At 41.9% G+C, this 27,894-nt stretch overlaps 1 protein-coding gene across 2 annotated transcripts; it reads right to left on the minus strand.

Moving 5' to 3' along the window:
• Positions 1 to 2,827: 2,827 nt before the first annotated feature.
• Positions 2,828 to 27,349, minus strand: LOC115135457 (platelet-derived growth factor receptor beta-like). 2 transcript variants are annotated; one of them, XM_029670157.2, is made up of 24 exons: positions 26,856 to 27,349; positions 23,990 to 24,068; positions 21,179 to 21,252; positions 20,721 to 21,002; positions 20,085 to 20,342; positions 19,782 to 19,912; positions 18,111 to 18,270; positions 17,722 to 17,905; positions 17,480 to 17,595; positions 15,791 to 15,911; positions 15,277 to 15,488; positions 14,863 to 14,957; positions 14,170 to 14,302; positions 13,931 to 14,035; positions 13,690 to 13,800; positions 13,427 to 13,589; positions 13,081 to 13,232; positions 11,201 to 11,319; positions 10,915 to 11,037; positions 10,124 to 10,235; positions 8,380 to 8,479; positions 8,160 to 8,265; positions 7,794 to 8,065; positions 2,828 to 7,527 (listed from the first exon to the last, which is right to left on the minus strand). In XM_029670157.2, exons 3-24 carry the CDS (start codon positions 21,225 to 21,227, stop codon positions 7,365 to 7,367), a joined length of 3,267 nt encoding a protein of 1,088 aa, XP_029526017.1. In that variant the 5' UTR covers positions 21,228 to 21,252; positions 23,990 to 24,068; positions 26,856 to 27,349; the 3' UTR covers positions 2,828 to 7,364. The 2 variants fall into 2 exon arrangements, with proteins under 2 accessions (XP_029526017.1, XP_029526016.1); XM_029670156.2 differs by lacking the exon at positions 23,990 to 24,068.
• Positions 27,350 to 27,894: the final 545 nt, after the last annotated feature.

Consider the following 27,894-nt stretch of genomic DNA (forward strand, 5'->3'; position numbering starts at 1 on the left):
GCTTGAAAATAATGGACCACACGGCGTGACGAGGCGGAGCCGAGGTGGAGTCAAGTCTCGTTGCGGAGATCATTTGGACAGAACCGAGGCGTTTATCCCGCCATACCACAGTTGCCAAAGAAAACAATACTAAAGCACACATTTACGAGTAGCAATAAAACAAATGCTAATGATAATTGATTATTTCTCATCTTTTGGTTGCTTGAGACACAACCCAGTTCTACGTGTTGGCAACATTCGTGTCCCTTGCTTACTAACTAGACAACACAGTCTCGACCTCTGCAGCCAGAATAGCCGCAAAGTAGCTGCATTTGTTCAGGATATTTTCTATTGATAGTCATTCGAATACATCCATAAGAATGAGCTAAGTATGCCTGGCATAGCTAGAAATGGTTGCCTTCTCATCGAGCCCTGAATGCAAAGTTCTTTGGGATAGGGGGCAGTATTCGGAAGTTTGGATGACTGAGGTGCCCAAAGTAAACTGCCTGTTAGTCAGGCCCAGAAGCTAGGATATGCATATAATTAGTAGTATTGGATACAAAACACTATAAAGTTTCCAAAACTGTTAACATAATGTCTGAGTATAACAAAACTGATATAACAGGAAAAACCTGAGGAGAATCCATCCGGGAATTTGTTTTTGAGCACACCACTCATTATAATGGCTGTCTATGGGAATATCAATGGAATACCTCCGAGATTGCAGTTCCTAGGGCTTACAGTAGATGTCAACAGTCTTTAGAAAGAGTTTCAGGCTTGGTTTTTGAAAAATTAGCTAGAATTTGTAGTTTTTCTAGGTGGCTCCCATTTTGGCTGTAGTGTTGTGGCGCATGTCGGTGAGGGCACGCACTTCGTTATTTATCTCCGGTAATGAACATACTATTCTCCGTCTTAAATTTGATCGTTTATTTACATATTAGGGTACCTGAGGATTGATTAGAAACGTTGTTTGAATTGTTTGGGCAAAGTTTATTTGTTATCTTTCGGGATTCATTTGTATGCATTTTGAATGAGGGAAACCGGTAGTTTACTGAGTCAAGCACACCAATTAAACTGACTTTTTGGGGATATAAAGAAGGACTTTATCGAGCAAAAGGACTATTTGTTATGTAGCTGGGACCCTTGTGATTGCAAACAGAGGAAGATCTTCAAAGGTTAGTGGTTTATTTTATCGCTATTTCTGACTTTCGTGACGCCTCTGCTTGGTTGAAAAATGTTTGTAAAGCTTTTGTATGCGGGGCGCTGTCCTCAGATAATCACATGGTGTGCTTTTGCCGTAAAGCCTTTTGAAATCTGACAAAGCGGCTGGATTAACAAGTTAACCTTTTAAAGATGTAAGACACTTGTATTTTCATGAATGTTTAATATTACGAATTTTGTATTTTGAATTTCGCACTCTGCAATTTCACCTGGATGTTGTCGAGGTGGGGCGCTAGCGGCACGCCTATCCCAAAGAAGTTTTAACTATGGTATATTGGCCATTTACCACAGCCCCTCGGGCCTTATTGCTTAATTATAGCACAACATTGTTGAATACTCGTTTCTGATGGGCTAGAAGGGCATTCTAGAGTTGACAGTTGGAAAAGATTTCAGGACAGTTAGAAAAGATATTGGGACACCTTGCAATCATGACACAATATGCACCTACACATGCAGGCCATACTTGCTACAAAGTTACAGAAAGCTAAAACCTACAACCATACAAACCGAAATTGGATACATTGTAAACGCTGGCCCAACTAGGAAAAACATAGCTAGCCAGCATAGTTTATTTTTATTTTTACAGAGACATAGTTTTGGGGAGCATCTGGTGACTTAATGCAGTGAGTGATCAGCATGAATTTTTCCGGTCCCTTTGTTGCAGTGGCGCTATGCTGTCAAATCCTCCCACATGTTTCTAGTTTGAACAGCTGTTTTCAGCTACTGGTATCTTTTAATTCGATTGTCATACTGGTAGGTTTTCTGGAAACAAACTATTTAGCTCGCTTCTAGTCTAGTGTTAGATATGCAATGCGATCTCCTCATAATGAACCATGTTGAGTGTCATGACAAGAAGGCAACCTTTTCTAGCTACCCAAGGCAATCGGGCATCATCAGCTCATTGTTATGGATGTATCCAAATGAATGTCAATAGAAAACAGCTTAAGCAAACGCAAATCCGGCTACTTGCTTTTATTCTGGCTGCAGAGGTTGTGACTGTGTTAGCCATAGCTAGTTGGCAGGCTAGCTACAGTAGCAAGCAAAGGACTAGTATGTTGCCAGTGAGCATGGCAACAGAGCATATAGAATGAACAACTCTGTCGCGTCCATAAATGTTGAACTTAATCGAACGAAAGACTGGGTCGCATCTCTAACAACCAAAAGATGCGAAAGTATTCTAAAAATGAAAATATAATTTATACCTGTAAATGTGTGCCTTAATATTGTTTTCTTTGGTAATTGTGGTGTATGCATGATAAACACCTGTTATGTACATTACCTTGGAAAAATGAACTCCCCAAAGAGACTCTCCTGCTTCATCCATTGTTTCCAGGGTAATGTACAGAACGTCGATGTTTATCCCTTACATAAGTCTAAAGGTTGCTCAGAAAACCAGGTGTTTTAATTAGTGCATGCTTACTTCGATTACGACCGTACGCCGATTAAGATCAGCAGAGTACGGCGTTTACATGACTAATGCCATAACCGACCTACTGCTATAATCAGTTTAATATCAAATTATTAGTGTGCATGTAAACTTACTCATAGTTTTTTTTTTTTTTACAACATAACAACGTTCACAGTTAATACAATGTATTTACAGATGGTCAATTCCATTAGACATGAGTGGAAATAATAGTGAACATCTTTATTGCATGTACAGTAGAATGGGCTGCCCATTATTAATTTTAACGGATATAACAAAATATGCAAGCAAATGCCTTTAAAAAAAACTCGCAGTGCATTTGTTGTGTAGCAATGTATGCATCTCAATTAACGTATGGAGTTCATTAAAAATAGAAATGTGCACCTTTTTTCCCGTCTAAGATGTTTAGATATCGGCAATATTTTTCAAACATCCCTCTGCCGTTTGCCTTTCCATCTTACTATTATTTACAATTTAGATACCTAACAGAACAGGGAACACATACATGTTTTGCCAGCCCTGGTTACAGTAATGAAAAGTGTATATTTAAGCAATAAGCCCCGAGGAGGTGTGGTATATGGCCAATATACCATGGCAAAGGGTTGTTCTTATGCACAACACAATGTGGAGGGCTTGGATATAGCCCCTTAGCCTGGTATAATGGTCATATACCACAAACCCCCGAGGCGCCGTATTGCTATTATAAACTGGTTACAAAAATAATTCAAAGTAATTTTGCATCATATCTGTGGTATATTGTCTGATATACCACGGCTTTCAGCCAATCAGCATACAGGAACCTACCCAGTTTATAAATAAGAATATACTATCATTGCTTTGATATAGAGGTACCATACATTACAGACTGTATACGAATGATACCATACAGAGAGTACAAATTGAAAGATTATGAAGAAAATGTTAACAATAAAGGCACTTCATTTGAAATTAAACCACATGAAAAATCATTAAAACAACATTAAAACTAAGTCATTTAGTACAGCTCAATAAATTGCATGTAAAGTATCAACTGCCCTTTCAATGTGTCCGAGTTAACACTCAAGGATACATGCCACAGACCTTTCAATATAGAGTTGGAAATTCAACAGCATTTTGTACAAGACAGTACTCTAGCCAGACAAACAGATTAGGCACAATGTATATATACTATTGATGAAAAATGTAACATCACAAATTAATTCGGGCATTTACAATCAGTACCTTGTAATATGCTGATGAAACCTGATGGAACAACCCTGACCACATGAGAACCCTTGGAAGGAATGAGATGTAGTGCTTAAGGGGGGAATCTGCAGTTCAAACAATAACAAAGCCGTCACCCTGCCCCTGTTTTGGGCAAACAGCTGAGGGATGGGGCTGGAGAAATGCAACCCCTCTCAAATTCATAGACAGAGCTACGGATGGAACGACATCCACAAGGCAGCTGCTTTGGCGGTGTCTGAGGTGGAACTATGTTAAGCTTACCATTTGCTTCCCAGTCCAAACAGTTTGCTTATATACAGTGCAATCGGAAAGTATTCAGACCCCTTGACTTTTTCTACATTTTGTGACGTTACAGCCTTATTCTAAAATGCATTAAATAAATAAAAATCCTCATCAATTTATGCACAATACCCCATGATGACAAAGCAAAAATATGTTGTTAGAAATGTTTGTAAATTTATAAAAATGTAAAACTGAAATACCTCGACACAATCCTGTCTCGGATCTCTACGGACAATTATTTAGACCGCGTGGCTTGGTTTTTGCTCTGACATGCACTGTTAACTGTGGATATATAGACAGGTGTGTGCCTTTCCAAATAATGTCCAATCAATTGAATTCACCACAGGTTGACTCCAACCAAGTTGTAGAAACATCTCAAAGATGACCAATGGAAACAGAATGCACGTGAGCTCAATTTTGAGTTTCATAGGGTCTGAATACTTATGTAAATAAGGTATTTCAGTGTTTTTTTGTTAATTGTGCAAAACAATTCTAAAAACCTGTTTTCATTTTGTCATTATGGGGGGATGTGTGTGTAGGTTTTCTGCAGATTTTTATCTATTTAATCCATTGTGGAAGGCTGTAACATAACACAATTTGGAAAAAGTCAAGGGGTCTGAATACTTTCCGAAGGCACTGTATATGTGGACGCTTTAGAGCTGTCAAATCCACAAGCGGCTCCTGGCATTATACCTAAGGCGGACATTGCCATTGGCTGCACGGAGTCACATTAAAAGAACACCCATGCAGCATTGTTTACAAGTTCGAACACTGGAATTTGTGATGTAATTTTACACCTCAATTAAGATAATTTGAATCCTCTATTTTGTTGAATGATTTTTCAATTTGGGCAAAATGATTTCTATGTACTCTCAGAAAAAAAGGATTTTGGCATTATTGGGGAGCGTTGCTGAAATTGGCGTTTTTCCAGCTGTGCCGATAGGAGAACCCTTTTTTGGCTCCAGGTAGAACCTTTTTTGGTTCCTGGTAGAACTCTATTGGGCTTCATGTGGAACCCTCTGTGGAAAGCAGTGGAGGGTCCTCAGAGAACCATCCTCAGTGAACTTCAGAATATTATTTTTTGGTGAAACATTAAGAAAGTTATCCTTTTTAGATAAAACTATGCTAAAATATTCACGTCACCAAACAATTGTTTAAAACACACTGTTTTGCAATCAACGTCTACAGTAGCCTCAACAGCACTCTGTAGGTTAACACCACGGGGGGTGTAACCGGAGGACAGCTAGTGTCCATTCTCCTCTGGGTACATTGACTTCAATACAAAACCTAGGAGGCTCATGGTTCTCACCCCCTTCCATAGACTTACACAGTAATTATGACAACTTCTGGAGGATGTCCTCTGACCTATCAGAGCTCTTGCAGCATGAACTGACATGTTGTTCACCCAATCAAAGGATCAGAGAATGAATCTAGTATTGAAAGCATAAGCCCAGCTAGCTAGCACTGCAGTGCATAAAATGTGGTGAGTAGTTGACTGAAAGAGAGAGAAAGACAATAGTTGAACAGTTACATTTACAGAACGAATACATTTCTTCAAAAATGAAGATCAAAGAGAGGGAGAGCTATATTTTGTTTTTTTCACTTTCACTTTCTTAGCTAGGGAATGCAGCTAGCTAGTTTAGCCTACTCAAACACCCGGCTCAAACAGAGATGGATGCTATGTTACCTAGCTGACTATGGCTATCCAACAGTGGATCTCTTCCAAGTCAAGGTAAGCTTTTGGTTTGATTAATTTATTGCCACCGGGGCCGCCAATGTAACGGCTAAACTGCTTGCTAACTGTACGGCAATGTAGTGGGTTTATTAACGCATTAGTTCTAGTAGCTCTGTTGACTTGACATTAGATAATATGGTGACAAAGATGTAGTCTGTGTTTTTTTCGCCTGGTCACAGAACAGCTGTTATGTTGTGCACTGAAGTCCACAAGCGAAGGAATTCTACAACGATTAAAGGGATCATGCTGTTTGTATGTGGCTGCTATGAAATTGAACTGTTTGAGTGTGATCAGGGGTGTATTCATTCTGCCCATTCTGTTGAAAAGAAAAGCTGAAATGGGGATAAACATTAACTGAATTGGTCCAATAGTTTGCAACTGTTGGACTAATGATCACACCCCAGATCAGCCAGATGCAGGCAAGATTGTGCAAGGCGGATGAATGTGTCACTGTCTGTCACCTTGATTACTCAAATTTCTCTCGACTTGTGCGCGCCTATGTTTTAAACTCATTCATAGGCTAGGTTTTTAGCAAACTCATGATGGGTACAGGGAAAATTAGAGTATCATGTAGTAGCCTAAACTTATCGATGTTACGTTGAACTGGGTGAATGGAATATGAATGACAACAAAAAGGGTTCTACCTGACAACAAAAAGGGTTGTTCAAAAGGTTCTCCTATGGGAACAGCCAAATAACCCTTTTAGGTTCTAGATAGCCTACACTTCTAACGCGAGTGGGGCGTGTGTTGCTTCGTTACAATGATCGCAAGAGCAGCTGCTGACTGATTTGATCGCTCCAGTGCAGTTCCAACACCGCCAAAGCATCCTATGCAGCTGTCTGCTATCGCAAGTTAAGGCTTGATCTGATTGAATTTGAGCCCATGTTTCGAGGCAGTGTTTGTTACAGTGTTTGTTTACAATCCCATTGTTTACAAACAGTGGAGTTAAAGCAAGTTTATATGTTGGGTTCTGATGGGGTAGGACAGTTAAGCTAAGCAGGCATTTATAAGTTATATTCTTCGAGAATCAATGGGTATATATCATTCATTTAATAGTCCCAAAATGTATGCCTCAATTTATTTAATCGCTTTTTCAAAGCATTATTTTGTCTAAAATTGAGAATGAGAAGTGCAAATATGAGGTGCATTACTGCAAGCTTACATACTCTTTAAATTATACTTTTTTAATGATTGAAATTAAATGTATTCCCATGCCAAATATACTTTTCTTTACAGTTTGACAACTTCAATTTGATTACATTTGTATATAACATTGCCATGTGTCAAACTGCTGATGCTTTTTTTGTGAATCATAGCATTACAAGGGGAAAAGTACCTGAAAGATATACAGTATATTACCAATATACAAAAATAATAACGATATAATGTTTCCTAAAAGGGCCTACAACATTAGTGTTTAACTAGCAACACACATTGTCATGTACAACATTGTCCTTATACAGTAGACACCTCTAACTTCAGCCCTCTAATGAGGGGCTACAGGAAACTCTCCTCCACTTCAGGGGTACATGGAGACTGGGGGAGCTTGTCTTCTTGCGTGGGGGCAAGCACCGGTTCCTCTGTGGGTACTGATTCTTCTTGGGGTGCTTCTGGTCCATCCAGGGAGGCTGTATCAGCCTGGTCGGTTGTGTTTGGAGGACTAAGAAGGCAGAACAAAGATCGTTTTCTACGTTATTACTGCTTTATTAATGTCAGAGGAAAATCAATAAGACCAAGTGTCAACTGGAAATCATTAAAAACAATAAGCAATAAACAAAAACCCAATATAAGAAAAGATTGTGCAGAATCGGGAAGTCCTCAAATGCTGCCTCTGACTCACGCAGCCACACTCTTCCTGTGGCAAACAGCCAGCCACAGAGTTGACAGACAAGAGACATATTCTGTGGAGAGAAGATCCTACGTTACCTTAATGTACTCTGTGTGGCGGTGTCCAGCACCTCACCACCTGCTTCTGCCTCTTCGGCTACATGGATATCTGGGATGGCGATTATGTAGTCAGTCTGGGAGGGGCCAGCCTCCGTCCCAGTCTCCTCTATCTCCCCTGTCTCCTGACCCGTTCGATCCCCTGAGGAGTGGTCATCTGAAGACACAGCCGGGTTCCCTGCTGGTATAGGTTTGGACCTGATTGCAGCATGGTGGTCGCTCTTCAGAAAGCTCTCATTCACCTGGGTGTATTTCTGGGATGGTTTGGAAATTATATGGAGTTATTAATACATGAGCAATCAAAATAGTCATAGTCATAGTTTTGAGAATTATTCTAGTTTTCTATACCTTTTTGTAAGCATCGGTCAGCAGGTTTCCCGTCAAATTAACCAGAGAGGAGAAGAGTGGCCTCTTCTTGAATTTCTCATCCCAACACTTGCACATGATATCATAGCTGAAAGAACATTTTTTATTCAGAGTTAATTTCACCTTGTCCTATGCATGCAGAAGTTATTTCACTTATAACCACAAAGCTCCTAGAGACAAAGAGAGACAGATGAGGCCTTACATCTCGTCTGTAGCATGAGCAGGTTTAGGCATCCTGTAGCCTCTCTTCAAGGCAGTGTAGAACTGTTCATTCATGGGAATGTCAGGATAGGGCGTTCCTCCTGAAGTTAGGCCGAAACAAGGTATATACAGTGCATTCGGAAAGTATTCAGCCCCCTTGACTTTTTCCAAATGTTCTTACGTTACAGCCTTATTCTAAAATTGATAACTACTTTTTTCCCCCTCATCAATCTACACACAATTCTCCATAATGACAAAGTGAAAACAGGGTTTTAGAAATAAAAAAAACAGAAATACCTTATTTACATAAGTATCCAGAACCTTTGCTAGGAGACTCGAAATTGAGCTCAGATGCATCCTGTTTCCATTGATCATCCTTGAGATGTTTCTCCAACTTGATTAAAACTCAATTGATTCGGAAAGGCACACACCTGTTTATATAATGTCCCACAGTTGACAGTGCATGTCAGAGGAAAAACCAAGCCATGAGGTCAAAGGAATTGTCCGTAGAGCTCCGAGACAGAATTGTATCTGGTGAAGGGTACCAAAACATTTATGCAGCATTGAAGGTCCCCAAGAACACAGTGGCCACCATCATTCTTTGAAACCACCAAGACTCTTCCTAGAGCTGGTTTCCCGGCCAAACTGAGCAATCGGGGGAGAAGGGCTTTGGTCAGAGAGGTGACCAAGAACCCGATGGTCACACTGACAGAGCTCCAGAATTCCTCTATGGAGATGGGAGAACCTTCCAGAAGGACAACCATCTCTGTAGCACTCCACCAATCAGGCCTTTATGGTAGAGTGGCCAGGCGGAAGCCACTCCACAGTAAAAGGAACATGACAGCCTGCTTGGAGTTCGCCAAAAGGCACCTAAAGGACTGTCAGACCATGAGAAACAAGATTCTCTGGTCTGATGAAACCAAGATTGAACTGTTTGGCCTGAATGCCAAGTGTCATGTCTAGAGGAAACCTGTCACCATCCCTAAGGCGACGCATGGTGGTGGCAGTATCATGCTGTGGGGATGCTTTTCAGCAGCAGGGACTGGGAGACTAGTCAGGATCAAGGGAAAGATGAATGGAGCAAAGTACAGAGAGATCCTTGTTGGAAATCTGCTCCGGAGTGCTCAGGACCTCAAGCTGTGGAGAAGTTTTACCTTCCAACGACACTAAGCATACAGCCAAGACAACACAGGAGTGGCTTTGGGACAAATCTCTGAATATCCGTGTGTGGCCCAGCCAGAGCCCGGACTTGAACCCGATCGAACATCTCTGGAGAGACCTGAGAATAGCTATGCAGCGATGCATACAGACAGAGCTTGAGAGGATCTGCAGAGAAGATTAGGAGAAACTCCCCAAATACAGATGTGCCCAGCTTATAGCATCATATCCAAGAAGACTTGAGGCTGTAATCGCTGCCAAAGGTGCTTCAACAAAGTATTGAGTAAAGAGTCTGAATACTTATGTAAATGTGATATTTCAGTTTTTATTTGTGATAAATTTGCAAAAATGTGTAAAATCCTGTTTTTGCTTCTTCATTATGGAGTATTTTGTGTAGATTAAAACATATTTTATTTATTTTAGAATAAGGCTGTAACGTAACAAAATGTGGAAAAATTCAAGGGGTCTCATTAGTTTCCGAATGCACTGTAACTAATATCAAGACATACATTCATAGATATTATCTCTAGTTGCAATAAGTAAAGAATCAAAACACATCTGTTCTATGCAGAGATTTTTGTATTTACCTAGAGTAAAGATCTCTGAAAGCAGAATGCCAAAAGACCAAACATCGCTCAAGGTTGTGTAGAGGTTCTGGAAGATACTCTCTGGAGCCATCCACTTCAGTGGCAGGAATGTCTATGATTTCAGAGACATACTGTGGGTAATCCATTTTAGGTAATGACAGTTGTGATACAGAGTTACAGATGTAATTATGGAAAATGGCCTTCTGCTTTTGGTACAGTGAAGAAAATTGACAATGTTCTGGTATTCTGACCGAAGTCCTGTACCATCTATGGCATAATGACTTTTGGAAAGCTGTTTCACATCCTCTTCTGATCTAAGACCAAAAAAAACAAAAGCCAAGAAAACCCCAGTGGAAAGAGTCTGCAGCCCAGATATCCAATAACTCAACCGCATTTCTGGCAAAAACAACTTCACCCTACTAGGAAGTTTTAACATTTAAAAACCCTGAAAATGGCGCCTGCGCCATCTTTTTAACCTAAAACATATTTTACTCTCAGGATGTGCAGAATTAACCAGCAATACAGCAGTCTGTTAGGCGGAAAAAATAGCTAAAACCATTTTAAACATTACAGTGATGTCGGTCAGATAGTTTGCATAAGTAGGTCATATTAACCCACATCTCTGGAAGTTCCTTGTAAAAAAATTGTCTTTCAGTTTCAATCACTTTCATCTCCGAACAGAATGGCTGTTTGGTTGTTTCTTCCCCTCCTTTGCTTACTGTACATCTTCCAATGGCCTGTAAACAAATACATAACGACAACAACAAAAAAAACGAAACAAATGAACTCACTTTGCCTTTGGCTATGTAGTTGGAGTCGTTCATGACATCACGGGCCAGGCCAAAATCACAGATCTTCACCAGCTTTCCCTCGCAGATGAGAACATTTCTGGCAGCCAGGTCACGATGAACACACTGTGAGGACAGGGCCAACAGTATAGACTATTATTGAAGTTCATGTGGGTTCAGTAAGGTAAGTTACACGTGTTCTCAAGAATTAAGGAACGTTTGATGTGACATGGCAAGAAATGTCATGATATGAATAAGGATGTATTGTGAAGCTATTCCATTGTCATACATTCTTGGATGCCAGGAAGTCCATGCCCTTAGCCACTTGGTAGCTAAAGCCCACCAGATCTGTGTAGCTCAGAATTGGGGAGTCACTGATAGACAACGCGACGTCTGCTCTCTCTTGGCCTGAGCAACGTGAAAAGAGAACATCAAATTGTCATAAACTTTGAGCCAGACCGTGCAAACAAATTGATCAACTGATGGTGTTTATCAAAAGAACAGTGTAAAAAAGGCATTGTCTGGTTACACAAGAGGTTGAAACATATGTGTATATTTTTCTGAAAGATGCTTGGTTGTCAAAACTCTAAGTGGAGAGAAAGGCTTCCCTATTTTGGTCTCTCCGGTAGTATTTCGACATCAGGGGTCTGTTTGTCTGTTCACCATCTGCCTGACAGGGATGTTGACATTTCTTCAACAGACTAAAGTAGTATGAGGATGACCATTGTTTGCTGCTGCATACCATAATACATGATGAACAACCAAGTGTTCATCAAATAAAATGTTGGTTTTATGAAGTGTTTTATGCCTTCAGTATTTACATTGCTTAAACCAATTAATAAAAAGTGTGTGCCTGTGTCTGAAATGGCACCCTATTCCCTATATAGTGCACAACTTTTGACCAGGGCACATAGAACTCTGGTCAAAATGTGTGCACTATATTGGGAATAAGGTGCCATAAAACACACATTTCTTTGTAGAAAGCAGGGGTTGGAACGAAAATACATTTCCAATCGGTTTATTTTGAACAGAACCATGATTTATTTTATTCTGTTCCACTGCTCCAATCAGCAAAATAAAGTTCTGAACCAGTTCAAACCTCCCAAAAAGTACCGGTTTATATCGTTCTTTTCTGTTAATTTTTAAACCTCTGAAATCATACTTTTTAAACAATTAGCTCGACATTAAATGAATTCACCAATCATGCACTGCGGATAGAGCAGCTTGCTATGGAGCAGGAAAACTATAGCTCAGTGAGTTGTTTACATGCTGTGATAGAAAGACAAGTGTAGGGCACGAGATGCAACTGAAACTTTACTGGTGTGGAGAGTGCAAGAGAGGGTGAAGGAGGAGGAGGCTTGGCTTGAAGTGCTGGGCATCTTGTGATGACATGCATTATCTGAATTAGGCCCACATAATCATACCTGGAGGATCGGCTTTTATAGAGGAACTTTGAATGTCTTTGAACTTCAGAGTTGGTTTCATGTTGGACCAGAGCTAGCTAGCTAACAAGCTTGTGTGTGGAGAGCGGCACCTGGATTAAAAGCACTTCTTAACTTTTTGTAGTTAATACATCCAATGTGAAATGTGATAACTATAGAATCCCTAACTAGCATTGAAAAAGTGAATCCATTCTCCTCTAATAAAACATCTCTCTCCCTAACTTCTGAATCATACTTAAGTCAGTAGGCTACTACTACTAGACAATGCTTGGAGGGGGATGGGCAGGTAGCCTAAATGAACACATACTTGCAAAGATTGTCAGCTGGCACTGGAAGAAGTTTCTGATTGACAGAGGGAGGGCTTTGAATAGGTGCTTCGTTGCGTTTTTTATGGGACTGGAAGAAATGGCCAGAACATTAAACAATGTTATTACCCGGTTCCATGTTTTTAAAATAACAGTTCTGTTCCAGGAAAGTATAGATCACTTTCGTTCCCGGTTCTGATTCTGTTCCTTGTAGCTATTTTTGTTTTGTAAAGTTATTTTTCAGGTTTTCGGTTCTGGTCCCTGAATTGGTTCCAACCCCTGAAAAAGAAAGTACCCACTGGGCACAGGCGTCAATTCAACGTCTATTCCACATTGCTTCAACATCATTTAGTTGAAACGACGTAAAAACAATGTCGATTCAACCAGTGTGTGCCCAGTGGATAATGTGTACAAAAATGTACCTTGTCCTTGGTAGTTGTTGTCCTGATGGTAGGGTGTCTCATTGACTGAAGTCTCGATGTCTGCATACTTGATGTTGTCACTCAGCTCTTGCATTGGGACATAATTTAAAGAATCTTCCTTGGTCATGTCCATGTAACCCCCATCACACTCACTGTCAAAAACCAGGGGCATAATTTGTTACAATAAGTGATAGTACATATTTGACTTAAAAAGATGTACTACCATCTTTGACAGAAAGCATTGGCCTCTGAATCCATTTTCCAATGCACCTTAACATTGAATGTTGATGGGTGATTTTGCAATGTAAAATTAGTAGTGTGTACTTCGGGAAGGCATCAGTCTTGCCTTTTTCCCTGGATTTGGACTGTACTCTCTGTGCTGTTCCTGCACATATCAGCATCCCTGCGGTTTTTGTCTGCGTAGTACTGCAGGAAGGTATGCTTGTTGCGGTGAAGGTAGTCAACCAGGTCACCATAGCAACAGTACTCAGTTATGAGGTAAATGGGACCTTCAGGACAGAGTAAAGCAGGCAGTTGTTAACACATACTTTGACTAACATATCAGAATATGTTAAGTCTATAAGCAGTGGCATGCTTTCCAGTTCCCACCTCGTTTCGTACAAGCCCCCAGTAGGTTGACGATGTTTAGATGGGGCCCAAGGTGACTCATTATCTTCAGCTCAGATATCAGAGCCTGAGTCTCACTTGTCCTTGCTGTGGCTGTCAGTCAAAACAATAGCAGAACATGCAGCGGTGCAATATTTTCCCATGGTAGAATGAGTAACGAGGTCAGTGTGTAAAATAGAGGAAATGTCAAGTTGTTGGTAATAGTAAAGCATAAAGCACTCACACTTGAGCATCTTCACAGCCACTTTGGTGGTGGACTGAGAGTGACCAAGGCCATAGGCTGTGGCCTCCACGACCCTCCCAAATGCTCCAGAACCCAGAGTGTGACCTGGTATGACAGAAAATGAGGTGTACTGTTAGCTTAGCTAATGTCAAATATATCAATACATTATGATTCATAAATAGGCTGCAGTATTCACACAATTATACTAAAACATTCCCTGTAATTTAGTAGTCGCTCACCCAGGACCAGGCTATCCCGGGGAACCTCCCATACACAGTCATATGGCAGGTGCATGGGGTCCATGTAGGTGTACTTATGGCCATCTGAGCTCACTGACTCGATCACCTTCCAACGGATCTCATACCGGGGCTTCTAAAGGCAGGTACAAAAGGCTGTCAGAGTTTTATATATCATATATTTAAGTAATAACGCCAATATACCTCAGCTAAGGGCTGTTCTTATGTACGACGCACCGCGGAGTGCCTGGACACAGCCCTTAGTCGTGAAAAAACCCCTGAGGTGCCTTATTGCTATTATAAACTGGTTACCAACGTAATTAGAGCAGTAACAAATACATGTGGTATACGGTCTGATATACCATGGCTGTCAACCAATCAGTATTCAGGGCTCGAACCACCCAGTTTATAAACAGAGTTATACTTCATTGTCCCTGAGGGGAAATTTGTCTTGGACAATGAAAGAGTGCTGCTACTTCCACAAAAATACATAAATACATAGAAAGTTCAACAGAAAGTTTGTTATGCCATGCAAGGCTGTGACTTAAGGCAGTTAAACATGATTTCAGACCTACTGGCCAGGCTCCAGTCAATTATTGTAGTCTTCGCTAATTTTACAGTCCCATCGTTCAACAGTAGCATCACTATCAAGACAAATGTGTTGGGAAGGAGATGTGTTTCTGTTTGGGGGCTCACCTTTCTCCAAAGGGCGATGAGGATGATGAGGAAGATGACGGCAATGACCACCAGGGCTAACACTGCAGCCAAGACAGCCACCTGGGAGAACAGAGCTGCAGATGCACACACAGAGAAGGAGCTCATACAAGAGGAGAACCTCAGCGTTCCTTATTCATACTCTGTTAGTAAAAGTCAAAGACTTAGCCAAAGATTAATACATTTCTTTGATTTTATTTGTATAAATATGTCTGTAAAGTGTATTGAGGCTTTTGACCAATGCACTTTAAATAGATTGTGATTTGAAATAGTAAATCAAAAGTAATCAAATTGTTTCCATTTTAAATTAAATATTTTAAATGAGAGTTACTGTAACTACTTATAGCTTATTTGCATCTATGTAAATACGTATCGCTTATTTGCATGAATGCTTACAGTTCGAGACCAGTTTGATGTCCCAGGCCCTGCGCCCTCTCTCGTTGCGGGCTTCACAGCGTACTGATGTAATACCCCCCATGGTCTGGAAGGTCAAAAGGCTGCGGACTTGGTTGACCCCTGAGGCCTCGATGTAGCTGACGTTCATCTGGATGCTGACGTTCTCTTGGTCAGCCGACAGAGACTTCCATGCTGTGGTCTTATTACTGCATCTGCGTGAAGATGTCATAATTAGATTCGAATGGTGATAGAAAATATGCTTGTTCAGGTCGCGAGACTTTCTGTCTGAGCGAGATATGGGGCGACTGGGAGAGAAAAAAAAACAGCTGTAGACTATTGAGAGTCCAAAATAAGCAACAGGTCTAACAAATATCACTCAATTGTTTAATTACAACGTGTGACCCCTTTGTAACACTGCTCTCTACAGTTTGAGAGTTAAAAGTCAAAACACAACTGAAAAGCCTGGATATGCTTCATTGTGTTGTTCAGTATTTCCAGGGGTCTGTTCCCTTACTTTCCAATGCTTTCACAGCTGTACCAGTGGACGGTGGGTGTGGGGACCCCCTCTGTGACACAGAGCACTCCGTGGCCCTGGTCTATGTGCTGGTCAGACAAATCTGTTATCTTCGGGGAAGCTGCAGGGAGTGGAAATATCCAATGAGACAGTGAAAGGTAGTGAAACATAGACTGAGCAAAAATATAAACGCAACATGTAAAGTGTTGGTCCCATGTTTCATGAGCTGAAATAAAAGATCCCTGAAATGTTCCATACGCACCAAAAGCTTATTTCTCTCAATTTCTTTGCACAAATTTGTTTACATCCCTGTTGGAGAGCATTTTTCCTTTGCCAAGATTATTCATCCACCTGACAGGTGTGGCATATCAAGAACATTGTGCTGGGGACAATAAAAAGGGCCACTCTAAAATGTGCAGTTTTGTCACACAACACAACACAACACAATACCACAGATGTCTCAACTTTTGAGATTGCGTGCAATTGGCATGCTGACTGCAGGAATGTCCACCAGAGCTGTTGCCAGAGAACTGAATGTTAATGTCTCTTCTGTAAGCCTCCTCCAAGATCATTTTAGAGAATGTGGCCTCACAGCCCCAGACCACGCGTAACCACGCCAGCCCAGGACCTCAACATCTGGCTTCTTCGCCTGTGGGATCGTCTGAGACCAGCCACCCGGACAGCTGATGAAACTGTGGGTTTGCACATCCAAATCATTTTTGGACGAAACGGTCAGAAACCGTCTCAAGGAAGCTCATCTGCGTGCTCGTCGTCCTCACCGGGATCTTGACCTGACTGCAGTTCGTAACCGACTTCAGTGGGCAAATGCTCACCACCGATGGCCACTTGTACGCTGGAGAAGTGTGCTCTTTTACACGTCGTGTGGGCGAGCGGTTTAATGATGTCAACGTTGTGAGCAGAGTATCCGATAGTGGCGATGGGGTTATGGTATGGGCAGGCATAAGCTACGGACAATGAACACAATTGCATTTGATCGATGGCAATTTGAATGCACAGAGATACCGTGACGAGATCCTGAGGCCCATTTCTGTGCCATTCATCCCTCTCCATCACCTCATGTTTCAGCATGATAATGCACAGTCCCATGTTGCAAGGATCTGTACACAATTCCTGGAAGCTGAAAATATCCCAGTTCTTCCATGGCCTGCATAATCACCAGACATGCCAGCCGTTGAGCATGTTTGGGATGCTTTAGATCAATGTGTACGACAGCGTGTTCCAGTTCCCAACCAATATCCAGCAACTTCGCACATCCATTGAAGAGTAGTTGGACTCTATGTGAAGGAGATGTGTCTCGCTGCATGAGGCAAGTGGTTGTCACACCAGATACTGACTGGTTTTCTGATCCATGTCCCTGCATTTTCTTTTAAGGTATCTGTGACCAACAGATGCATATCTGTATTCCCAATCATGTGAAATCCATAGATTAGGGCGTAGTTAATTTATTCAAATTATATGAAATTTAACTCAATAAAATCTTGGAAATTGTTGCATGTTGTGTTTACATTTTTGTTCAGTGTAGTTGATTGTTTAATCAATAGAAGAAACTGTTCAACATCCTTTAAATTCAAACATGATAACTCAATAAAGAAACATGGCTGAATAGTGATCCCATCTAATGTAGATATGTCTGTCCAGAGTTGATAATGATTCAGGCGTGTATCTTACACTTGACTTGAAGATCAAAGGTTATCTCCTTGACGTCGTCTTCATTGGCCACCTGGACAGTGTAGAGCCCCCTCTGTTCCATCCGGACCCTTACCAAGGTCAGAGTACTGAGGTAACTTAAGGTCAAAGGTCAAACAGAACACAATCAATATCATAGGGCTTGTGTACTGATTCTCAATTTCATTGTCACCATAATAATAGATTTCTTTGTTGGGCTGTACATGATCATATATAATGGGTACCTGGTCTCATGCACCTCTCTGGTGTCAATGGATACAGTTTCCCCAGTAAGGGTGGTGTTGTCTCTGGTCCAGAGCACCTGAGGTTTGGGAAACGCTTCGATCTGCACTGTGAGCGCAACGCTCTGATACTGCAGCGCTGAAACATTGATGTTGATGGAGGGTTCTAAATCCACAAAGCCCCGTTCTGTAAAATTACATTTGAATAGAAGATCACTACCTTGTGGCAAGAACATCAATCAGTTAGATACTTTCCAAAGCAGACACACACAAAGCCCATTGAGGTCCCATTACATTGTGCATAGTATTTCCACCTTTTCATTCGATTTAATGAAAAGTTACTCCGCTTATGTTGTTGTGAGTTTGGAAAAGCTTTGAGGGTGTTTGCTCACCCAGAACAGTGACAGTGAGATTATCCATGGCTGACTTTCCGGAAAAAGGGTGCTGCACTCGGCAGATGTACTGGCCAGAGTCCTCCAGAGTAACACTGGAGATGTTCAAGAAGGAGCGGATTCTAATCTCCGATAGAAAGTCTGTCAGTGGCTCAAATGTCTTCAGATGGAAACAAATTATAACAGAGGTAAGAACAGCATAGCAACAACCTAATTATCAACAAAAGATATGTTTATGCTTGGTAATATATGTCATGACTGTCTTGATCAGGTCAGGTTACAGGAGACCACAACCCTACAGATTATCTCTCAACCCCAACAGAGGAGGAGAGATCTGTGGGTCTGAAGACGTGGGGAGTTTTATGGCCCCTCACGACCCTGGTAAATCTCAGGCCACAGACAAATTCCTTTGTCCTGTTACTATGGAGAACAGTAAACATGAAATAAAGGGACTTTGGAACAATGGTTTCCGTCAGCCACAATGGTGGTCATGACGATAGATGGACTATGAAAATGTATGTAATTTTTGTTCTGTTATTAAAGGTTAATAGATGACGTTATTACGAAAACATTGTAACATGAAGGGTTTTCCTAGTATATGTTTGATGTTTATACATTGTACGTTGTATGGAAAATATCCAAATCAAAGAAAATGTTTTGGGGAAGATGAAATGTTAAGTTAGTTGTCTAAAATGGTATTTGAGAAAAATCTAGCCCTTGCCTCATTAACTTGGTACGCCCAGAGAATTGCCCTAAAGGCGGCTACGCCCACTTCTGACCCAAGGGTATAAAATGTGTGAGTATAGAATTTACAACAGGACTACGTGACCCCAGCTGCAGCAGGGTGTGAAAAAGTCAACCAACCCAGAACGCAACGCAATCATTTTCTACCCAAGCTACGGATGAGTAGCTGTGTCTAAGCGGGTGATTTCAAGTTGAACCACCTAGCCTCCATTTCCTATCGAATCGTGGTATCTAAAGGGTTTCATTCCTATGCTGTGAGCTCTGAGCTACAGAGCTGTCTGTCCTCCTTCCAGAGAAAGGGGTGGGGGAACAGACTCCTAAGCCAAAAAGGACAGTGACACCGGGAGGACGCGCAGGAGAAGTGCGTCATCGAACCGTGGAAAGGTCCTCGTAGAGAATCCCCGGAGAGCGGCAGTTTGAGTTTACCAAATGTGTACTTCTTGCGTACTTCTTTTTCTCTCTCTTTTGAAATCCCCATTGTGGGTAACACGCGCCATAGTGTGTTGGCCCGTTATAAGTTCAAATCAATAGCCTATAATGTGTTTTGTCTATGTGTATCTTTTATCATCATTTTAGCTTTTTAGTAAATAAATATTCAACTAAGATTGGTGTGGTGCGAATTCATTAGTGGGACCCGGGTCCGTGCAGATTCAAGGGCTATACGACGTTCAGATTATGAGACTGATAGAGGCAACTGGTTAATTAGCGGCTGTTGTAAAATCGATATTCTGATATTCTTTGAGTTCATTTGGGAAATAGAAACTCAATAAAAACTAGTTTTCCCATGGTGCCCCAGGTTTATGAGTTAATAATTGCTTGATTCAGTTAATCACACGTAATTAGAAACTTGTAATAATTCGATGAGCAACAGTCGTCACATTAACTAATACAACGTCACGACATATAGGTCACATATTGTCCACTCACCTCTTTACGAGGAAAATCCCATTCGAAGTAAACCATCTCTGCTTCTTCTACAGTACAATTAACCATTAAGGCCTCGCCTTGTTTCAGCACCGTCTTTGAGAGTGTCATGAAGGCGTTCATGGATTTGGGGACTGGAAAGAGTCAATTGGAAGAGGACATTATAACAGGTCCGACCTTCCTGCAGCCTGGTCTTCAATAAGCATTTTACAGCTTTTGAAATAATATTTTAAGATTGTGCGTTGAGACACTTTTAATTTTTATTTTGGTTGAAGTTTCACTTTGAGGGTTGACACAGAGCCTTACCCACAATGCTGTAGACATAATACACCTGGGACGCCTTCTCCTCTCCGTTCATGGCACCTCGGCAGATGTAGGAGCTGTCTTTCAGGATGGCGGTGAACCCTTTACTGGGGTGGTATGTTCCCTCCACACGGGCCTTGCTGGCCCTCTCGTACAGGGTCACGTTAATGCCAGGGTCAGTCACCACGCAGGGAATGGTACCTTCCTCTCCCTCCTTCATCACTACTGCTTGCTGCAGGGGAAGAAACCACTCCTCAGGGTCTGGGGAAGTAAAAAGGGAAGTAAAAACAATGACATTTCTAAAATAGCCTTTGGAGACACGGGGACATTGTGTTCAAACGGTAGGGGGTGGTGTCAATTGTAAAACCAGCACTAATTTGTATTAGCTTCGAATTGTAACAGTTTGTTCCTCCATAGTCCTCCTAAAATAGAAGGTTCAGTGGTCTAGGATGGTCTAGTGGTCTAAGCCACTGCCTCCAGATCACATATATCGTTGCAGCATGGGTCGAATCAGGCCCACTGCTATTTCAGCACACTCGCTCCTCTATATTTCCTCTCTACCTTTGTCCTATCCAATCAAATAAAAGACAAATGCATGACAAAGAAAATAGAAGGTTCATAGAGGATGTTTGGTCTCACCTGGTACAAACACTGATATGTCCTTGGCCTCCTCTGTAAAGGGCTCTTCACAGATATAGTTCCCAGAGTGCCTCCAGGTGACGTTGTGGAGGACCAGCACACTGGTGGTTCCCCTGTCCTCCACAGCCACTCCCTCCAGGCTGGGGTCGTGGGGAGACTTCCAGGTCACCTTGCTCCAACCAGAACAGACCACCGTGAAGGAGGAGTTGGTGCTCAGTATGACCTCCTTCTCACTGGGGCTGAGCTCCAGACTGAAGACCTCTGGACAAAACTGCAGCAGCACTGGGAAATGTATTTAGTATTTATTAGGATCCCAAATTAGCTGCTGCCGAGGCAGTGGCTACTCTTCCTGGGGTTCAAACATAATGAGATGAACAACGTGAACACGTTACAAATGTGCAATCTTGACCAATTCACGATCCAACTACAGTGTAAAAACCCATTTAGCTTTTTCTTACCTGTAAAGATGGCCACCAAAGGCAGAGACTTTGCCAAGCCCAACTCCATAGTGCCAGTGTGAATTGATAACACTCTGGAAAATAAACATTGAATGGTGAAGGAGTGCATAAAGGAGTAATGTGAAGAGAGAGGCCTTTAAATACTATGTATGTGATGTTTTTAGAGGGATTGTAAGCATGGAGGACTTGCCGTGTCTGGAAACAATTAGGCTCAAATCAAAGAGTGGAGAGCACAAAGATGGCGAGGACACTGGGACAGGAATGAGTGGGTGTACTGGGAGTGCACAGAGCATGTCAACTCAAGTAAGTAAGGTCTGTGAAATGGAAGCTCACCAACCAGGGGTAGATGTAACATAGTAAGTGTAAATCTGTCTTCCTCCATTTAGTATGATATGTTACGTTTCGTATGGTATGTTTTAATTTGGGGATGTCCATCATCCATTTTGTATGATACACTCTTAGAAAAAAAAGTTGTATTGTATCTAGAACCAGAAAGGGTTCTCCGGCTGTCCCCATAGGAGAACCTTTTGAACACTTTTTTGTTCCAGGTAGAAACATTTTGATTCTAGGTAGAACCCTTTTGGGTTCCATGTAGAACCCTTTCCACAGAGGATTATACATGGAACCCAGAAGAGTTCTACCTGGAACCAAAAAGGTTTCTCCTGTGGGGACATCCGCAGAATCCCTTTGGAACCCTTTTTCTTCCTAAGAGTGTATGTTACAAATTAGCTAGGCTAGGGGTTAAGGTTAAAGTTAGGGGTTGAGGTTAGGGATAAGGTTTGGGTCAGGAGTAAAGGTTGGCGTTAAGGAAATCATTAGCTAACCTGCTAAGTAGTTGCAAAGTAGCTAAAGCATTTTAGGTAGTTGTTGCAAACTTACTAATTAGCTCAAATGCTAAAGTTGTCTGTGATGTGATCCGAACACGCAAACTTTGGGTATACGCCCACCCATCATCCCTCCCCGCCCCCGCCCCGCCCAAACTCCCTTCTTTCATTTTTGGCTTAAATAACCATACGAAATGTAACACATCTGTCACAGATTTACATTTACTCAGTAGCGGTGCGTGGCTAAAATCACTGTGGAAGCCAAGTCAGAAAAGTCAGAGAATTACGTTGTTTGCTCTGTGACCTGTTAGTTCATTTGCCTTGTGACCTTGATATATAGGCCTAAGACCGAGACAATAAGAAGATACAGTGGCAGAATAAATTCAACAACACCTTTGTTTCCTCACAAAACCAGAGAGCAACCTCTGTCCGGTGAAATCCACAAAGCATAAGCATATTGCAAATGGTTACATGACCCACAGCATGGTCCTGCAAGTTAATGTTTCCGGCATTTTCAGACTGCTAAACAACTATTTATTTAGAACCACGGAGAGTTACCGCAAGTCGCAAAGAAACACAAGCTGCCTCCACTATTCCAGCACCATTTCAAATTCACAAATTCACTGATAGTTAGTCTAATACAGTGACAACTAAAGGATACCAAAAACAATTTAGTTCAGTCAACATAAGCTAAATATGATGTGGCTTTCCATGGTTCTGATTTGTGTGTGTAAGCTAGTTAACATTAGCCTTCTACATCTAGATACATTTTGAACTTCCATCCTCTCAGTCCAGGGACACAATGTCTGAATTAATTTTTGGATCAGAGTTGCCGTTATAATCATTGGCCAGTACGGAGAATTATGAAAAACCACAAGTCCAAATCCCTATCTTCATCCATGGCTAATTTAGGAAAGGGACAATTTTAGCTAGCTAGCTAGCCACCGGAGGACAACAAACAACGAGATGCAACAATTCAAGAATGTTTCTATCAATGACGAATTCCACTTGATGCGATGTGATAGGAGTGAAGTCAAATCCAAACTGGCTTCCCTTTACACTTTTTTTTGGTGCACCAGGACCATTCACAGTTGAGCTCACTCAGTTTAGCTCAACACTGATTAGCTATTATTTTATACTTTTTTTAAAGGCAGGCCAAATGCATGCTGGCTTTCCTTGCATTGGGCTCCCGAGTGGCGCAGCAGTCTAAGGCACTGCATCAGGTGCTACTATAGTACCTGGTTCGAATCCAGGCTGTATCCAGCTGTGATTTGGAGTTCTATATTGTGGCGCACAATTAGCCCAGCATCGTCTGGGTTTGACCAAAGTAGGCCGTCATTGTAAATAAGAATTTGTTCTAAACTGACTTGCCTAGTTAAATTTTAAAAATGCTACTGGCGGCAACAATGCCATACTCTTTATGACCAGATACATGGCCTCCAGAGACAGAGGGGCGCTGTTTTGCTCGGATGCTTTCTCCGGTGAGGTAGATTCAGGCTCTTGCGAATTTAAGGACGATTATGGAAACACAGAGAGACTAAATATTTTGTTTTGTTTCTTTGTCAATATTTGGGGGAAGCCCGGCTTCCCTTGGCATTGCATGGATACACGGCACTGCATTTACTATGTTTCTCCTACTCTTTGAGGCCAGGCTGAGCTCACAGTCAAAATAGAGATGTCGCGGCTGGGGTTTCCCAAAATGTATGACATACTGCTTCTGGAATTCACTACACCAACCAGCAGGTCTTTCTTCCTCTGCACTTTTAGAAAATGTTTGTATTAAACTATTGAGAGCAATTTTGTTTGTACAATCTGAGTCATGGTATCTTGTATGATTCATCTTTTCCATTCAGTCATAGTAACCTTATGTTGTCAAGGCCATTGCTATTCGGAGTCGAACATCGTTGGTTGTCTCAGACCACTGGCTGCCGAACAAAAAAGCAGCAGGACACTGCTGTCTGTCTGGTACCATGAATCAAAAGCATACCTCTCTGCTACAAGACCCTTCAGGCAGCTATCGTGATCCTCAGCAAGTGAAGTTAATGTCCTTCCCAGCTACAGTATGTCTGAAAGTGAGAGTACAGACGGGGCATTGGTGGCAACTCGCAGGCAAGAGGTGCAGACAGACAGAACCTCACTGAGATTTGACTGCCCTGTTAGCCTCTCTTTCTCTCTCTCCCTGTTTCCCTCCTTCTGGTTTTTACTAGAGCTAAAAACAGACTCCCCCCCCTATATCCTTTCATCAATCACACTGCCTTTTTCTCTGGGGAATGAACAACTCAATAAACAGACCCCAGGCATTTCAGACCGAATTAAAAAGAATTGCTCTAGCTACCTGATCATTTCAATTTTGTGTTCCCTCTGGAAACAAACGGAATATGGCATGGATTTAATGACTAGACCACGCAGGCCAAGTATAAGGAAATTCCATCTGAAAGAAGCAATGTGTTTTCAGGGGAAAATATAAAGAGGTAGAGGACGAGTGGTTAAGGGAGGAGGCCACATAGAGGGAGATGTTGCGAAAGAGCCCCAAAGATAGGGGGAATTTTCCACAGAAAGCCAGAAAGCCAATGCGATCAAAATACCTTGTTGAGATAAACAGCTCTTTTCTAATCAAGCATCCTCTCAGGACTAGTGCTCTTTGAGGAATTAAAACAAACATTATTTGCCAGAAACCAAAACCTCTCTCTGGCAAAGGTTTGCAAATGAACTCTTTCAGAAAAGCATCAATAGTATGTAAGCACATTGGCTTACAGGTCCTATAATGCCAGTTGGCCGCTGCCCAAGAGGGGCTGGCTGTGAGTCAAAATGTCTAATAAAACAAAATAAACTGTCTCTATGTGACCTGACCTCAGATCAAATAAAGGCTGTTTACATGAACACACACAAACTCATTTCACACTCATACTACCTCCTCACCAGGGAGGTACCACTGAGTAAGTGAGAGATACTTTATCTAGAGGTCTAGGAAAATTCGGGATAAGACTGAATTGCCAACGGAACTGAACTGGGCATCACCTCATCAGTTCAATCAGTTATAGTCTGGAGCATGGTGTTTACGAAGCCCTCTGAGTTGAGCTAAAGAAGCCAGCTGCTTTCTTATCATTGTGAGGGAGGCAGAACCTGGCCATCACAGTGTCTCTGTGATGAGGAACACTGGCCTCCCTTGTGTGGGGGGCGAGTGACTGACACACCAGACGCAACCAGCCTGCGAACACAGATGCTGATCTGTGGCACCCTACCATAGCCGCACTGCATGCCATGTGTTTCCCACCAATCGGAAAGGCTGCAAAACAAACTGAACCTCTGTTTCATATGGCCTACGCTCCTGTATCCGATTTAGCACCTTCAAGGACTCCATGACTGGTACATTTTCAGCCCACGTACAGTCTGCAGCAGACCCTCTCATTGGGTATGGCATATTTTTTTATATTTTTAAATATGTACTAAATTAAACACAAGCTCCTCCTAGATCGTCGCAGGCCTATTAAATGGTAATAGGCGCCCGAGTAGCCGCTATAGCAAAATGCAATGGAAATGAAATCACACAGAGGCCATCATTTCACCGTTTCAAATATGCGATCGTTGTCGTTTTCAGTACTAAGCAAATGTTCATCTGTGACCAAAACAAGGCTTTAATCAATTTAACACATGTTCCATGCATTGTCTGGATTGAAGGGAGGGCTAGGTGGTGGTTATAGAGTAATCAGGTTACAGGGCATGGAGCGGTACCCAGTTCTGGGTTAGAAGAGTATTTTATTCCATTGTTTTTAGTTGAGGGAAGTCTTGCGGTATTACTTTTACCCCATTGAGGTCAGTACATTCTGTGATGGAAAGTAAGTGTCTAGTAAAGATGGAAGGGCGTATGGGCATGAAACTCTACACTGCACAATCTGCTATTGCAATTTGGTTTCTTTTTGCACCATGTGATCTAGACGAGCTGTTTTTATCACAGCTACAGTAGTGGGTTCCTTTCTTTTTTGTTGTTGTTGCTTTCGCGTGAATTGTGTATCCGGGGTGACATTCCACGCATGCCTTTTCTCGTGCCTTCGTTCTTTGGTAAGTGTGCAAGAAGCACGGGCAGCACACAGCAGTGTTGACTCCAATGTGCAGAATAATAAAATGTTGGTAAATGATGCTACTGAAACCGCAGTGGAATAGTCAATATATAATGAGCTGTGTGGCTTATGGCACATTATGCAACAGCATGGTAACACGCGATGTCTATGTGCTCTTTGACCATTGTGCCATTGAACTGAAATCCAAACAAGTGTTCATGTCGAACAGCCCCCATTGAAGGAGATGAGTGATATCCATAGAGGGTCAGTAAATCTTTCAACAGATAGATGTGTGTGGGCCGTCGTGGCTCTCAGCCCATGTTATATGCTGTTTTTCTTTTCATCTATCTTGGGAACAAGTTTGACCACCTTGTCCGTCGAACTGAAGTACTTTGAGTAGCCTTCTGAGTCTGGAAGTACGATTTGGTTGGAATCCTCTTGTTATCATTTAGCTGCCTTGCCTGATGGGAAGGGATGGGGATACGCATACCAGCTGCACTGAGAGACAAGCTATTCGGAAGAACACCCGTTTGTGTTGTTCACTCTGGCAATGCCACAAGAGAGACCCATCAGGATGTGGATAGCTTTGTCACCCATCACCAAGTTGGGGGGTTTTATAATGCCTGAGAGCAGAGAAACCAGTACTGTCTCACATGCAAAAGTGTGGGTTGGCAGTTGTACAATAGTCTGGGCTGGTTGCAGACAGAGAGACGCAGCCTTGAAACCCTCCTTTTTGTGTGTTAGAATAAGGGTGGGAAGAAGAAAGGTGATAAGGACGGTGTTGTTGTCACTTACCTTGGGAGAGTTCCTCTCCACATTTTTCACCACCCTGTCGTGTCTGTTGACTAGTATGATTTCTCGTATCCTTTCTGAGTTGGAGAGAAGTCCTTGATTTTTGATGTTGAGCGAGCTCCTTCAATTTGCAGGGATATATGGGTGGAAACCTTCCGTCTGGCGCATGCTTTAGAAGAGTGGGTGTATGGGAAGTAAACAATACACAACAATTCTCTTGAAGCCATTAGGGTAAACAGTTCCTCCTCCTTGAACAGGACAGCATTCTGGCTAGAATGTCCGTTCTTACTACAAAAGGACAAACAAATCAATACAAAATAAATATCTTATCCACTGGCGGAAGTCTATTATTGCCTTGTAAAGTCAATATCATTCCATTCCGATAAAGAGCGAGAAAAGAGAATGGCTGCTGCCTTTCTTTGAGGGTCCAAGCTCTATATCTGTTTTCAATCTTGGCTTTTCAGCCCTTCTTTTTCCTTTTCCTTCTCAGGATGTGAGTGGCTGGCTAGAAAATGCAGGGCGCTCGCCAGAACCTTGGCTAGAGCTTTTTTATTTGTGTTTTTTTTTTGTGGGGGAAGGGGAAGCAAGGTCAGTGGAGGGATTTAACTGGTTTCTGTGAAGTCACTCTTGGACAGATACCGTCTAAATGTTCCGTGTGTGTTTGTGTATATGCATGAGTTTAATCGTCTTCCATTAGCTAAAATAATACAATAGTGAAACTAAATTCAATACTTCAAAACTTGTATGACTTTTTGGAGATCGCATTTGGATCTTATTTATCCCGACTGTGTGCGGGATCATATTCATATGAGATTTCCCACATAGCACTGCTGTAGAGAGAAGGAGATGTTAGTGCTGGCATGTTCCTGCTCTCTCTGACACAGCAGTGTTTGTCATGGCTCTGCTCTGTGGGAGGACTGGCACACACACACACACCCACATTATATGAGGCAGACCCTGATTACTGACCTCACCAGTTTTCGACCAGTGTGTGGGGGTAACCGCGAAAATCAAATCGAAGTTTATTGGTCACGTACACAGA

Source organism: Oncorhynchus nerka, linkage group LG10 (assembly GCF_034236695.1).
Source record: "Oncorhynchus nerka isolate Pitt River linkage group LG10, Oner_Uvic_2.0, whole genome shotgun sequence".
Classification (NCBI taxonomy): Eukaryota; Metazoa; Chordata; class Actinopteri; order Salmoniformes; family Salmonidae; genus Oncorhynchus; species Oncorhynchus nerka.

Excerpts from the sequence above, each read along its gene's own strand:
- LOC115135457 (XM_029670156.2), bottom strand. The coding sequence starts at position 26,878 with ATGTGGAGAGGAACTCTCCCAAG. Across the intron at positions 17,596-17,721 it reads AGAGAGGTGCATGAGACCAG|TTACCTCAGTACTCTGACCT; the intron begins GTACCCATTATA and ends TTTGACCTTAAG. Across the intron at positions 15,489-15,790 it reads AGCTGTGAAAGCATTGGAAA|ATGCAGTAATAAGACCACAG; the intron begins GTAAGGGAACAG and ends ATCTTCACGCAG.